We start from the raw sequence: 15,271 nt of genomic DNA, 5'->3' as shown, positions 1-15,271 counted from the left end.
CAAATCTGCCTCCGAGGCCGTATGGCGTCTCAGATCGGCCTCTGAGTCAGGTGGTGGTATGGCGTCTCAAATCGGCCTCCGAGTCAGGTGGTGGTATGGCGTCTCAAATCTGCCTCCTGGTCAGGTGGTGGTATGGTGTCTCAAATCGGCCTCCGAGTCAGGTAGGGTGGTATGACGTCTCAAATCGGCCTCCTAGTAAGGAGGTTGAATGTTGTAAATGAGGAAAAACTATGAAGATGAAGAAGAGAAGTGGAAACAAGAAGATGAAGAGAACACAAAGATGAAGAGGAGTTTGTTGTCATGCTGGTGTTTATACAGAAGTATTAACTGGGTAAGTATGAAAAAAAATCCCCTTTCCTTACAGGGCCTGTATCATCACTGATGGTCCGTCTCAGTGCATCAAAATGTTTCCTGCATACTATTGTAAATGTTCATTTATTTTGTATCGTCTTTAATCTGTATCTTAATATGTTTGTTTTACTGTTTGTCTGTATTGTAAATGTTCATTATTTGTTTCATGTATTTAATCTGTATCATAATGGTTTTTTATTGGTATTATAAATGAGGAAACAAGATGAAGATGAAGAAGAGAAGAGGAAACAAGAAGATGAAGATGAAGAGAAGTAGTTGAAGATGAAGAGAAGATGGAAATGTAGGACGTTCCAAATCATTCATCTAGTCAGGTGGCGGTATGACGTCTCAAACCGGCCCCCGAGAAGGTATGGCGTCTCGCAGTGGCTCAGGGGTAGAGTGACCGGTAGAGCGGCCGGATGGGAACCGCGAGGTTCCCATTTCGATCCCGGGTTCCCCCAGAGTTATTGTCGAAGTGTCCTTGAGCAAGAGGCTGAATCGTTAATTGCTCCCGATGAGCAGGTTGGTGCCTTGCATGGTGTCCTCCGCCATCGGTGTATGAATGTGTGTTTGAATGGGTGAATGTAATGCATAATCTATGTAAAGCGCTTTGGATAAAAGCGCTATATAAACGCACCATTTCCCAAATCGGCCTCCGGATCAAGTGGTGGTATGGCGTCTCAAATCGACCTCCGAGTTAGGTGGTGGTATGGCATCTCAAATCGGCCTCTGAGTAAGGTGGTGATATGGCGTCTCAAATCGGCCTCTGAGTCTGGCGGTGGTATGACTATTTTTTTCTTTCCTGGCTTTATCTGTATCATACTGTAATTGAGGAGATGAGATGAAGATGAAGAAGAGAAGAGGAAACAAGAAGATGAAGAGGGACATAATGAAGAGAATACAAAGATGAAGAGGAGGTTGTATGCTCACTTGTTTTTTAAGTAAGTATTAACTGGGTGAGTATAGAAAAAAAATCCCCTTTCTTTAATGGTCCTGTATCATCACTGATGATCCGCCCCAGTGCATCCAGGAGATTTTTCCTACATAATATTGTAAATGTTCATTATTTATTTTGTATGGTCTTTAATCTGTATCTTAATGTGTTTGTTTTACTGGTTTTATCTGTATTGTAATTGTTAATGAGATAACAAGATGAAGAAGAGAAGAGGAAACAAGAAGATGAAGAGAAGTAGTTGAAGATGAAGAGTATCGTAATTTTCGCACTATAAGCCGCACCTGAATATAAGCCGCAGCAGCTAAATTGAATGATTTGTACATATATAAGCCGCACTGGACTATAAGCCGCGGGTGTAAAATCCATAGATTTAGGAGGTCCCCTAGTGGCCGTTAGCTGTAAAAATCCATAGATAAGCCGCACCGTTATATAAGCCGCAGGGTCGAAAAATGGGAAAAAAAGTCGCGGCTTATAGTCCGAAATTTACGGTAATTGGGATTAGTAAATAAAAATGAACATTTACAGTGATAAGAGTGATAACACATGTTATAGAGGGCAGGCATATGTTGGACAGATATTAATACAGGTGTGTCTTGACATTTTGACTTGCACTTTGGTGTGCCTTGGTCACGCAAAGTTTGAAAACCACTGGTCTAAAGCATAATGCTGTTTCTGTACACAGCTTAGTGTATGTTGAAGAATTATGTAAACATTGGAGTAAAGCAGACCTATATTTTGATTTATGACGGGGTAAAAATGATAAATACTATTATTCGTCTCAGAATCTATATGCGATGTAATCCTAATTTCTTTATTTGGGGCAAAATACCTTCTGGATTGAGTCTTTTAAGAGTGGACAGGCCACAGTGCCATGCCTTACCAGTCTTCCATCATCTCATCCTGTCTTCTGTGTGGGCCCGTCCATGCATGTAGGAGTCTGAGGCGGTGGCCCTGGAGTTGGAGGAACTGCGAAAAGAGCAGGCTGGTTATGAGCAACAGATCCAGGCAGTGGATGACGCCACGAAAGCCATTCAGGAACAGATAGATAGTATGTCTACCACAGTGGCCCAGAACAAGGCAAGTTGGTTAACCCCTCACCCAACTAGTTTAGTTGGGTTAGGGAATGAAGATTTTGACTGTGATAGATGCAGTTTCTTTATGTTTTTGTGTGTTTTATGTGTCGTCCAGTAAGGTAAACCTTCCAGTGAATATGGATTATATCAACGACTGAAAATGTCCTGTATTTTAAGTTTTCCACAAATCCCATTTCACTGTTCACTCCTTTCCTCCATAGGAGGCAGTGCGTAATGCTCAGGAGGAACTAGCCCAGCAGAAGGAGGTGATCATGACGAAGGACAAAGAAATCAAGGTAAGAACAATCTTATCATTCATTTTACAGCATTTCTTGTTGTGATCAAGATCCATAATCATTTTATTCTTTTCATTGGATTTTACAGTAGGCCCTTGATTTATTTAGATTTTTCTTCTTAAAGTATATTAATTATGTGATTTTTATGTATGATGCTGTCTTGTTCTTCACATGTTAATTGTACGATTTTATTGAATGTTCCAGGAAAAGAGCACAGAAGCCAATAAAATAAGGGAGCAGACCAACGATGCTCAGCTGAAGATCAAAGAGCTGGAACACAACATGAACAAACACCGCAAGGACAGCCAGGATGCTGTTGACAAGGTATGACCCACGCTGAAAATTCAAGATCTATAAATAATAAATCAGGCTTAGCATTTACTAGGCCGGGGCACCACTTGCGCTAACGGCTACATAAATGTCATATCATTATGTGGTTTTCATCATTTTGATTGGTTGGGTTCCATTCTTACTCTTTATCTCTGTCTCTCTCTCTCTCTCTCTCTCTGTCTCTCTGCTGGCCTGTTTTTTATTTCAGGTGACTCGTATGCTGAGGGAACATGACTGGATCCAGTTGGAGCGGCAGTACTTTGGCATGCCCAACACAGCCTACGACTTCAAGACCAACAACCCCCGAGAGGCCGGCCAGCGGCTGAAGAAACTGGAGGAGACTTCCGCCAAGCTGGAGAGGAACGTCAACAAGAGGGCTATGAACATGCTGAGCGAGACAGAGGAGAGGGTGGGTCGGTGTGTGTGTGTGTGTGTGTGTGTGTGTGTGCGTGTGTGTGTGTGTGTGATGTATAGTAGAATTTGAGAAATGGACATTGTGAGAACGATTTTCCTGGTTCCTCACAAGAGAAATGTTTTTTATGGTTACAAAAATATTTTTGGATTTGTTTATGATTAGGAAAACATTGGGGTTGGGATAAGGATTAGACATTTAGAGGTCAGGTTTAAAAGTTGGGGTTGAAGTTGCAGTATGTCTGATTTATACATGGGTTTCTAAAAATAGAAGATCTACAAGCTCACAATGCATCGCAACACTTTCTGAGCTTGTAGATCTATTTTTGGCTTTAGGGTTAAGAGTTATAAATTACATTTTTTTTATGGCATTCATAATACTGTGTGTCTCTGAGGCACTGTTAAATCACATGACGATAACATGTGACACTTTCCTCCTCCAGTACAATGACCTGATGAAGAAGAAGAGGATAGTGGAGAATGACAAGTCAAAGATCCTTCAGACCATTGAGGAGTTGGATCAGAAGAAGAATGTGGCTCTCAATGTTGCCTGGCAGAAGGTGTGTCTTCATATGTCTCTCAATTAATAGATTGATTAATGTAATATATCGGTGCTGTCGGGTGGAAACCTTGTATGTATCGTTACTTTTTAGGAAATGGAAAAAAGAACCTGTGTTCAACCTGTTGATTTAAGAAAAATACATAAATCCCACTACCTGCTCTCTGCAGGACATAAAAGGGTCTCTTCTCGACAGCGACAATATATTTATTCATTATCTCGCTTTCTTGATAAGCTAAAGAGTATGTTTTGCTTATTTTTCTGCACAAAATGTTTAGTGGGTCCTGGGTCACAGGTGGATCACAACATTAAGGAATCCTTGGTGTAAAAAGACAAATAATGCCGCCCTGTTGGTAAGGATGGCATGTACAGCTAAGACTTCATCTAATTGTCATATTTCCCTTTAGGTGAACAAGGACTTTGGCTCAATCTTCTCCACTCTGCTACCAGGGGCCAACGCCCGCCTGGCTCCTCCCCAGGGTTGTGGTGTCTTGGACGGTCTTGAGTTCAAGGTGGCCCTGGGTGACACGTGGAAGGAGAATCTCTCTGAGCTCAGTGGTGGACAGAGGTCAGTGAACACAAACTTATGTTAACCCATTCAATCCGCAAACGCACCTGTGTCATCTTAGCTATATCCATTATTTTATACTTTGGCTATTCAAAGATAGCAGATATACAAGCTCATAGCGTGCCGCGCTATGAGCTTGTAGATTTGCAAAATCATGAATATGTGTGCAAATCTTTGAATATACATATATTTTTCAAGCGAACATTTGTAACTCAAATCTTTGCTTCTGGGGGTCCCTGGAACAAAATATTTTGAGATGGGGGTCGGCGGCCAAATACACATCATTTTGGGGGTCCTTGACATGAATAAGTTTGAGAACCACTGATATTATAGTAACATACGATTTTCAGAAAACTGTTTTAGAAATGTAGGAGACATTTGTAGATGCGTTCCCGTATTGAATGGGTTAATTGATTACTAATATTTTCTATGCTATTCTTTTTTGTTTGTTTTTATTAGGCATTTTATTTCTTCATATACTACTTTATTTATTCGTTATTTTAGTTTGGTCATAACGGCATTGATGATTAATGACTTGCTAGCCTAGCACAGCATTTAAAGTACCGGTAATTGGCTGCTATTTAATGAGTATCAGTGGAGAACCTTGTTTTAAAAGAACGGTGTGGGTCAGGGTAGTGGAGCAGGGGAAAACTATCGGCCATGTTGGGGGGAGAGGGAAGCCAGGTGGGGAAATCAATCTTTGTCACTGCACCTACTCTTATGGGCTGTCAGCGAGGAATGTTGAACGGGGGGGAGTACGACAGATATGTCTTCCCGTTGGGGACTCTTCACTGGTAGGTGAGCCAGTAGGGTAGAACAGCGATGGCAAGCAGTGGGAGAAATACATTTTCATAACGACTATATTGGGAGAACAAAAGGGGTAAAAATAATTAGGGTGAGAAAGAATGGTGTAACTTTATAGCTTGTGTGTGCGTGTGTGTGTTTGTGTTTCAGGTCCTTAGTGGCCCTGTCTCTGATCCTGGCCATGCTGTTGTTTAAGCTGGCTCCCATCTACATCCTAGATGAGGTGGATGCAGCCCTGGATCTCTCCCACACACAGAACATTGGACAGATGCTGCGCACTAGGGGTGTAACGATACGTTTTAACAACGATTCGATACGTATCACGATACTTGGTTGTCGATACGATACATGAACGATACAGGTTAATTTAGAACGATACGATACATTTCGATTCAGCGATTTAGTCGATACGATACATGAACGATACAGGACAGGTTAATTTAGAACGATACGATTCGATTCAATGATTTAAAATCGATATAGTAACTATTTATTTACCCAAAAATTCTGTGTGAAAAATAAATACCTGGATACTGGATATAAACCCCTCTTTCTCTTTTCTTCTTCTTAAAAGTACTTAGTATTGATATAATTGATTATTTGCATTGCAGAACGATTCGATACGATTATTTGCATTGCAAAACGATTCGATACGATTCAAAGTCAAACGATACGATATTTAGCTGTTTGCATATCGATATAGTAGATCGTTGAAAATTCAAAACGATGCATCGATGCAGTTACTGTATCGTTACGGGCCTACTGCGCACACATTTCAGGCACTCCCAGGTATGTAAATGCATAGTAGCACATACGCACAGACAAACATTACTGTGCTAAAATGTTCTGAAGATACTTGGAATAAAGCATAAATATTAGGAACACACTTGAATTTGTCTTTTTGATGAAAAGATTGTGGAGCTTACAGAATATGGAGTTAATACTGTGAAATATAAAAACTGTGGGAGTATACAGATTAAGCATGGTTTTTAAACTGTTACAAAACGACCAGAGTATTCTTAATTAATTGTGTTTTACCCTTTTCTTATAGAATGAACGATTTGTATAATGCTTTTTCTTATTGCAACGTGTAACACACGTACAAGTTGTTGTCCCATCACTTGTAAACTTTATGCATAAGGCCCACCACGGCTGCAACTATTGGTTATATTCTTAGTGATTATTCTATCGATAATTTTTTCGATTAATTGAGAAGCAGGTTTTTTTATCTTCCATAAATCAACAGCAAAAGAAAATATATATATTTTTTATAATCGACCAAAAATATTTTATACTTAGTTGTACAACAGTGTTGCAGAAGAATAGCAAAAATATCCAATAAGTTAATCTACAAGCTCACAAGCTTGTAGATTGACTTATTTTCACTTGAACCGTGAATTATTTTATTTATTTTAGTAGTATTAACTGTTGCACCCCTAAATGTGTGTGTATATACGTCTCCCTCCAGTTTGTGGTGGTGTCGCTGAAGGATGGCATGTTCACCAACGCCAACGTTCTGTTCAAGACCAAGTTTGTTGACGGCATGTCAACAGTGTCGAGAACAGCCCTCAGCCAGAGCGACGCCGGCCTTGCTCAGAAAGGCCAGGACAAGGCTCGTTCTAAAGACAAGAGGAACAAGCAACTCATTGGAGTGATGTAGAGAAATGTTTAAGGAATATATTGGGATTGTAATGGCGCAATTGTATTATATTCGTCTTTTTATGTTGTTCCTTACTGTTTTTAACTTCAAGCTATTTTACAGTCTGTGACAACTAGTGTCATTTCAAATGTAAATTTCTATACAGTTATTTGTACTATTTTATCTTGCGTGTCTTTTTGTCTTTCACTCTTTATTTCAGCCTAATAAAGAACCTACATATATACTGTATTGGTGTATATTTTAAACTACATGTCTGGATTGGACTACTGTTCATTGAGGAATGTGAATATTATCATTGAAGAACTTGCGTTTGTGCCTGTCTTTGTGCACTCTGTGTGTGGCATTAAGCCTGATTTATACTTTGTCATTCAACGGTGGTGCATGCTGAAGACGGCCCATCTACAACCTCAATAATGCTGCTTTGAGTATTTGTAAACATTTCCATGCACACAATGTCAGTCACTGCAGAAAATATACCTGCAGGAAACTCCCGGTTATAGTTTTAACCAATGCATTTAATTATGTACTGTAATGCTATTCTAACCATATGTTTTAATATCACCATGTATTGCTCATGTACAGTTATGACAATCAAATAATTAAACTAAAACCTTCATATCAGGGATCCTAGGACAGAATCATTTACAATGGGGTTCCATGGGCCAATTGAATTCGGTTTGGGGATCCACTGTCCATGACATGATGAAGAATGAAAACCTCTAGAGGATGTTTACATGAGCAGCAGGATTTCATCTTCTGGGGGGGCTCTCATTGAGGTTGAGGGGGGCTCTATGCTTTAAATGAACTGCCGTTTGGACTTGGACATGATAGGACTGTTTAAATTGACAAATAATCCTGATTGTTCAAACTACTTTTCTACCTTTTAGTCAAGTGTGTGTATATATATATATATATATATAGGTCTGAAGTGGGTTGTAATAATAATCAAAATCTACAAAGTAAATGGTAACTGAAGTTTTCAAATAATTATAGTAGAGTAAAAGTACAATATTTGCCCCTGAGATGTAGTGGAGTAGAAGTAAAAGTATTGAAAATTGGAAATACTCGAGTAAAGTAAAAAATATTCCAAAATTGTACTCAAGTATAGTACTTGAGTAAATGTACTTAGTTACCTTACACCATTGCCCATTCCTAAATTAACCAGGGTTTAATTACTGCTAAAGCAGAGGGTAATGTGTGCGACACTGCCACCTCCTGTCCATAATTATTTACTACAATAATTAACTACCTAATTCCAATCTGGATAAGCCAAATATCTGATTTGGGCTGCCAGTGTGAACATAGCACATACAGTAGGCCAGGTGGAAGGGAGAAGACTGTGGCCACATGTATCATCCTCTCCCTTGCCCGCAAGCAGCTTCAATTACCACCATTTAGAAAAACTATTTCATCAGGCATTTAAAATGGAGGATGGGAGCCTCATTACTGTACGTTATAATTTCACCAGACAGACTTCTATCTCTCTATATATCTATTTCACAACATATTTAACCATTAGCAACTTGGCCTAAAATAGATCATATAATTCGGTATTATTTGGAACATAGATTCAGTGAATATAGTCCCACTCCACTCTGTAAAATGTTTCATTGCCTTTTTGAAAGAACATTTAAGTTCAGAAGAGTAACCTTCAACAATTAACAATTAACCAGCCTGCCAGATAACCCAGGAACTGCTGAAGATCAGTCAGTTAAAATGGAACATCTTTGAAATTTCTTATAATTATTTGTAGGCATTTTTTTTGCAATATTTTGATTCAAACCGTATTCAAATATGGTCTATTCCTGAGCCACCAGGCACCCTGGTCTATGACTATTTGATAACATTCTGTCTCTTTCTGCTATTGTAAATGTCTGGCCATGATAGATGTAACACAATGATCTGTTATCTATTGGTTGGATGATACAGCATTGCTGCCCGATGGATTGGAAATGGAGCGAGAGGATTGTCTACCGTTTACCATAGGGGCAGTCATTTTATCACCGGTATTAATACACAAAAAGATATACAATTATAACCCAATTATTTATAACACTATACGTATTTGGAGACAAGTCACAAATCATTTCAAGCTTAGGGCAATGTCGTTTTTGCTACCCATTGCAGCGAATCCCTCGTTCGCCCCTTCCAAACTAGATGGTGCTTTCCTTGATTGGAAGGAGAAAGGAATAATTTGCATAAAAAATGTATATGTGGACGGGGTATTTGCTTCCTTTATACAGTTAAAAGAGAAGTACGGCCTCCCGCAGCGAGACTTTTTTAGATACCTACAGATTAGGAGTTATGTGAGAAAACATATTCCTGATTTTGAATCAGCAAGGCCAGACAGATTGGATGGGTGTTTAAGTCATGCAGCTGAGTCTAGACGCATCATTTCTTTTTTGTATGACACTTTACATAACATGGCTCCGGTCTCAACTGACTCTATTAAAGCCAACTGGGAGGCGGAATTGGGCGTACAACTGACTGAAGACATCTGGGATAGCAGTATGGAATACATACATACCTGTTCGATTAATGCACGACATTGCTTAATACAATTCAAAATATTACACAGGTTACATTACTCAAAAGTAAAATTACACAAAATATTCCCAGACATCTCCCCCCAGTGTGATAAGTGTAAATCAGCAGATGCAACTCTACTGCACAGTTATGCCCTGTGTCCCAACCTACAGAATTTCTGGATAGAGATATTCAGACTATTTTCCAATATACTAGAGGTAGAGATAGATCCAGACCCAGTGTTAGTCATCTTGGGAGTATCAGAAGGGATGAAGAAACTACAATTATCTCAACAGCGCCTTCTCTCATACGGCCTTATCGCTGCAAAAAAATTGATACTATTATTTTGGAAGAAGAAAGAGGCCCCCACAATCAAACTCTGGCTCACCGAGATGACAGAATCCTTACATTTAGAAAGAATTAGATTTATACTCAAAGACAAACTGAAAGATTTTGAAAAGATTTGGAAGCCTTTAGTCTCCTTTCTTAAAGGTTGATAGGCTAATCCTTGTGGATGACCTGTGTCGCACGTAATCTGGGGCAGCACTTCTGGGGAGGGGGAAGGGAGGCGGGAGGGTCCCTTTGTTTTTTGCTTAAGTTTGAGTGTATTCTTTTCATGTTACTCCGTTTTGTGTGTATGTCTGTTGGTTTTTGTTTAAAAAAAAAAAAAAAAAGGAAGCAATCCATATGAACAAATGTATAACATAACCCTGTGCTTCACAATAAAAAAGATTTGAAACAATGATCTGTTATATTATTATATATATATGTATATTTAGCTCATTTCATTATACTGTAGTTTATGAATTATCTTTCTAATATATTCCCCATGTCTGTTCATGCTTGTGACCAAAAATGTTTGCTTCTCAACAAGAATATAGATTTTAACAATGATGAGCCAATCTCAAGGAGTACTCATTGATCCCAGGTCAGATTAAAATGTTTAGATGGTATTCCCACAAGCCTGGTTCCTGCTAAGCATGGTCAAACAGGGATGACTATAGCATGGTCCTTGTCATTCTGTTTTACCCAAAACAATTCAGTAGTTGCTTTTTTGCACTCTGTCAGACACATTTTATGCTGGAGTATACCCATGTTGAATTCTGAGTTGTTTTTAGTTGGCAAAGGCTTTGAACAACACAACCCTCTTCAATAAAACCATTACCTGTGGGATAAGGCCTCCTCTATCGACATAACATAAGTGCAACTGACAGTGTTCTCAAATGGAGGCCACCAAAATAATGAAAAGAATGGGAGCGCTGTGAGGACACTTGAAACTTGCTACAAAGCTGTACTGTATGTATGGATATTTTGCTATGATGTAAATTCCAATCTCATTACCTTATTAAAGAGCGCACCTCTTAACATTGTTATACAGTTAAAAATGATTATAATATTTTCTAATTTCTAAATGGAAACTCACATTGCAAAGCTTTGTGAGCTTGTAGATAAGCAAATATTGCCCATTTTCTCATCAAAAGATTTTTTTATAAATAGTATAACTATTAGCGAAATAAATGAAAAAAATGTTAATTTCACACAATAATTTATTTACAATACAGTTACAAAAAATATTTGCAAAGTATCAACAGTAATCAATAACATGTACAAAAACATATTTACAAAGTATCAACAGTAATCAACAGTAATCAGTAATAATATGTACAAACTGGCACTGAGGCAGTCAAGGCCAACATGACTAATGTCTTGTGTCTCCACTGGGAGGCGTGGCGAGAGGCGGACCATACAGCTCAGCCATCACGTCCTTCCACTGAAAGGCAAGTACCGGGAGCTTATGAGGAACGGGTGGCTCGGTGGGTCTCTCATGTGTCTCTCTTTCAAACTCTTGGACCTGTGGGTGTAAAAAAAAAAGGGGGGTTAGTGTCTTTCAAAGATCTGAAATCTTATTGATTGATTGAATACTTTATTAACAGTTTGCTAAATGGTACAGTGGTACGATTATACAATTATGCTAAAAAGGATAACACAACATTTGTGGTACTAGTATGTATTCAATCAACTAGACATAAAGATATACAATTAACATCCAAGAAATCATCAACATTATTAGTAATAAAAACAATTGGCGGGGGGGGGGGGGGGGTCCCTTGAGGGGATCCCTTGAGTATCTTGTAGACCAGGCCATGCAAGTTTCTGTACTCTGTCCTCTACCCTGAGCCATCCCACCCTAGCATAATGAGCAGGGGTTAGGTAAGTCCTAGGTGTGAGGTTAAGTAGTAACCTGATCAGTTTGTTTTGAGAGGTCTGGAGTTTTGCCTTTAACGCCTTTGTGGTGCTAGAGTACCATGAGGTGCATGCATAGTCAAAATGACATTGTATTAGTGCTCCAGCTAGTGTCCTCAGTGTATTCCTACTGACCAACGAGGAGATCCTGCCCAAAAATCTTGTTCTTTGGTTGACTTTCTTGATTACCTTCGTTGCCATTTTTTCACTGGTGTTAAGAAGCTGTTATCCTATTTTGTTTGCATAAGTTTTGTTTACATACCTACATATACTTAGACAGTATATGCAATCATGCCAATCTAACAAACAGTTAGTTTGTTATGCCTGACTTTCTAATAAACATATTAATGAAACACACCTGAAATACCCGCACTTCATTGGAAAATGTGACTCGCCGCACATTCCTTGACTTGGACTTGGACTTGATCGCAAGGTTAGACTTCCTCAGGATGGGTCGGGTCACTCTGGTGGCTCTCTCCAGGGAGTCATAGCCCTCATCTTTGTGATCCTCTGGCACCGAGGCTTTTACCTCAACCTGGCAGAACAGAATAGTATTAACAATTAATTAATATTTATTTCAGATTTACTACAATATTTATTTTAATATAGAGCCGGTGGTAACAAAGATAAGGTTACAAAAAATATATTTTTATCAAAGAGCTGGAGAAACCCCAGTTACTGAACCGACACTATAGCGATGATTACTACTTGGACTTTTTCATTGAAAAAAACGTAAACATCACTTACACTATCTTTAATAGGCATATCAACAATATGATGTAACTTCAAATATATGGTGAGATATCTTCAGTAGTTGCTCCGTTGATTAGAAATTGATAGTCCAAAATAGTCTCCCTATTGACTTACATTGCACAGTTGAAACAGTTTAAGAACATAAACAAAAGCTAACAAAGTGGATTCTGCCAACATAGAACAAAACCTGACACTGCATTATTTTTTTTAATACAAATGTCAACTTTGTGTTGATTTAGATATTCTAAGATCCGAATCGGATCCAATCAGATCTATTTCCTAATTCAAATTGTAGAATAAATCGATGCAGTGTCAGGTTTTGTAATGTTACATACTGTCATAATCCACTTTGTGTTTGTTTGTATGCTAAGAGTGACTTTACAACCTGTTTCATCGTGCAATGTAAGTCAATGGTGAGAACATTTTTAATGATCATATTTTTTTTATCAACAGAGCAACTCAAAGTGTAATTCTGCTTTGTGTGAAGCATTGTAGTAAATATATGTATGAAGAAATTCCATTCATGGTAAATCCTCATAAAATTCCATGAAACACTTACCTCAGCAAAGGTGCTCAAGGACTTGGGCTCCACTGTGGCTCTAGCAGAACTGGTGGTCACCATGTGGACCAGGGTGCTTTGGAGTGGTACAGCGCCCTTTAACTGCAAATCAACCTGGAAATTAAACAGAATATTGTTATTATTTCATATTTTTTCCAGATTAACCTGATTCAGGACCATATATATTTTAATAATATTAATAATAATAGGTACTTTTTTGCCAGTTTTAAATATGGGTAACAGTTAAAAAGATTTGGTTACCATTACCAAGATACACACAAATAATACTCACAGATTATTATAATTGCAGTGTACTATAGTATACATGTGTTGTCGTCGTCCCTAGTGCTTGTAGCATTATTGAGTTGAATATGCTTACATTATTTAAGGGCATATATTAGTTCAGTAATTCTCAACCTTTTTAATTTAATAGGAGCTCCAGTTTGATATACTGTACATCAGGCCATGGAGCCCGCGTTCAATCTACACTGTAAAGTCCCCAGTATCAATGTAACTCTGAGAGAGTAGACACTAATGGAACCAAATGGACCACTAACGGTCCATTTGGTGACATTTGTACACGCAGCGTAACAGACCCGTTACATACAGTCCAGTCTATTATTCCAAATCAAAACGTGAATGTAGTCCTACTGTACTGTTACTGTACACGGATAGACGTTAGACAGTCCGGTCTGTTTTCAAATCAAAACAACTAGCTACTGCAGTGGTAGTCAAAGTGGTGGAAAGTAGTGTTAGAAAAACAAGACCAGGAGACCTGGTTCTGCCAGACCCAGAATGTGTCCATATATGGTCAAAAAAGGGACAAGATGGACATACTTTTATGCCCATGTATGGACGAAATGGGTCAAAGCCTCATGTAGGCCGACCCCTTGGGTCTGGCAAGTATTCACATTCACATTTTATCAAGTAAAAGTATCAATACTGCAATGTAGAAATACTCTGTCACAAGTAAAAGTCCGGAATTCAATTTACTTAGAAGCACCAAAAGTAGAAAGTACTCATTATGCAGAATGTCCCATTTCACACGTTTTCAAATGTATAAACTGTACAAAAATCTTTTGAAAATAGCAGATCTACAAGCTCACAATGCCTGGCATCCTGACTCATTGTGAGCTTGTAACGGCTATTTTCAAACGGCCAAAATGTGCATAAGGCTGAAGTGGTTAATGTATGTTTTGTAATAATAATCACAACCTACAAAGTAACTAACTCAATCTATTTCCTAATTCAAATTGTAGAATAAATCGATGCAGTGTCAAGTTTTGTAATGTTACATACTGTCATAATCCACTTTGTGTTTGTTTGTATGCTAAGAGTGACTTTACAACCTGTTTCATCGTGCAATGTAAGTCAATGGTGAGAACATTTTTAATTGTCATATTTTTTTATCAACAGAGCAACTCAAAGTGTAATTCTGCTTTGTGTGAAGCATTGTAGTAAATATATGTATGAAGAAATTACATTCATGGTAAATCCTCATAAAATTCCATGAAACACTTACCTCAGCAAAGGTGCTCAAGGACTTGGGCTTGGACACTGTGGCTCCTGTAGCAGCACTGGCGGTCACTATGTGGACCAGGGTGCTTTGGAGTGGTACAGCGCCCTTCAACTGCAAATCAACCTGGAAATCAGACAGAATATTGTTATTATTTCATATTTTTTCCAGATTAACCTGATTCAGGACCATGTTTATTTTAATAATAATAAGTAATTTTTTGCCAGTTTTAAATATGGGTAACAGTTAAAAAGATTTGGTTACCATTACCAAGATACACACAAATAATACTCACAAATTATTATAATTGCAGTGTACTATACATGTGTTGTCGTCGTCCCTAAGTGCTTGTAGCATTATTGAGTTGAATATGCTTACATTATTTAAGGGCCTAAATTAGTTCAGTAATTCTCAACCTTTTTAATTTAATAGGAGCTCCAGTTTGATATACTGTACATCAGGCCATGGAGCCCGCGTTCAATCTACACTGTAAAGTCCCCAGTATCAATGTAACTCTGAGAGAGTAGACACTAATGGAACCAAATGGACCACTAACGGTCCATTTGGTGACATTTGTACACGCAGCGTAACAGACCCGTTACATACAGTCCAGTCTATTATTCCAAATCAAAACGTGAATGTAGTCCTACTGTACTGTTACTGTAC

The 15,271-nt window shown here is 38.4% G+C and overlaps 1 protein-coding gene across 1 annotated transcript; it reads left to right on the top strand.

The window, feature by feature from the left end:
• Positions 1-691: 691 nt before the first annotated feature.
• LOC308096139 (structural maintenance of chromosomes protein 2-like) lies at positions 692-5,650 on the top strand (the record flags this gene model as incomplete). Its single annotated transcript, XM_080443439.1, has 9 exons — positions 692-745; positions 2,240-2,383; positions 2,601-2,675; positions 2,880-2,999; positions 3,214-3,414; positions 3,860-3,976; positions 4,383-4,543; positions 5,498-5,570; positions 5,630-5,650. 9 exons carry the CDS (start codon positions 692-694, stop codon positions 5,648-5,650), a joined length of 966 nt encoding a protein of 321 aa, XP_080299565.1.
• Positions 5,651-15,271: the final 9,621 nt, after the last annotated feature.

Source organism: Gymnoscopelus braueri (assembly GCF_963280865.1).
Source record: "Gymnoscopelus braueri genome assembly, chromosome: 2".
Taxonomy (NCBI): Eukaryota; Metazoa; Chordata; class Actinopteri; order Myctophiformes; family Myctophidae; genus Gymnoscopelus; species Gymnoscopelus braueri.
The sequence above is the reverse complement of the archived record's forward strand: the minus strand, read 5'-3'. Positions and strand labels throughout refer to the sequence as shown.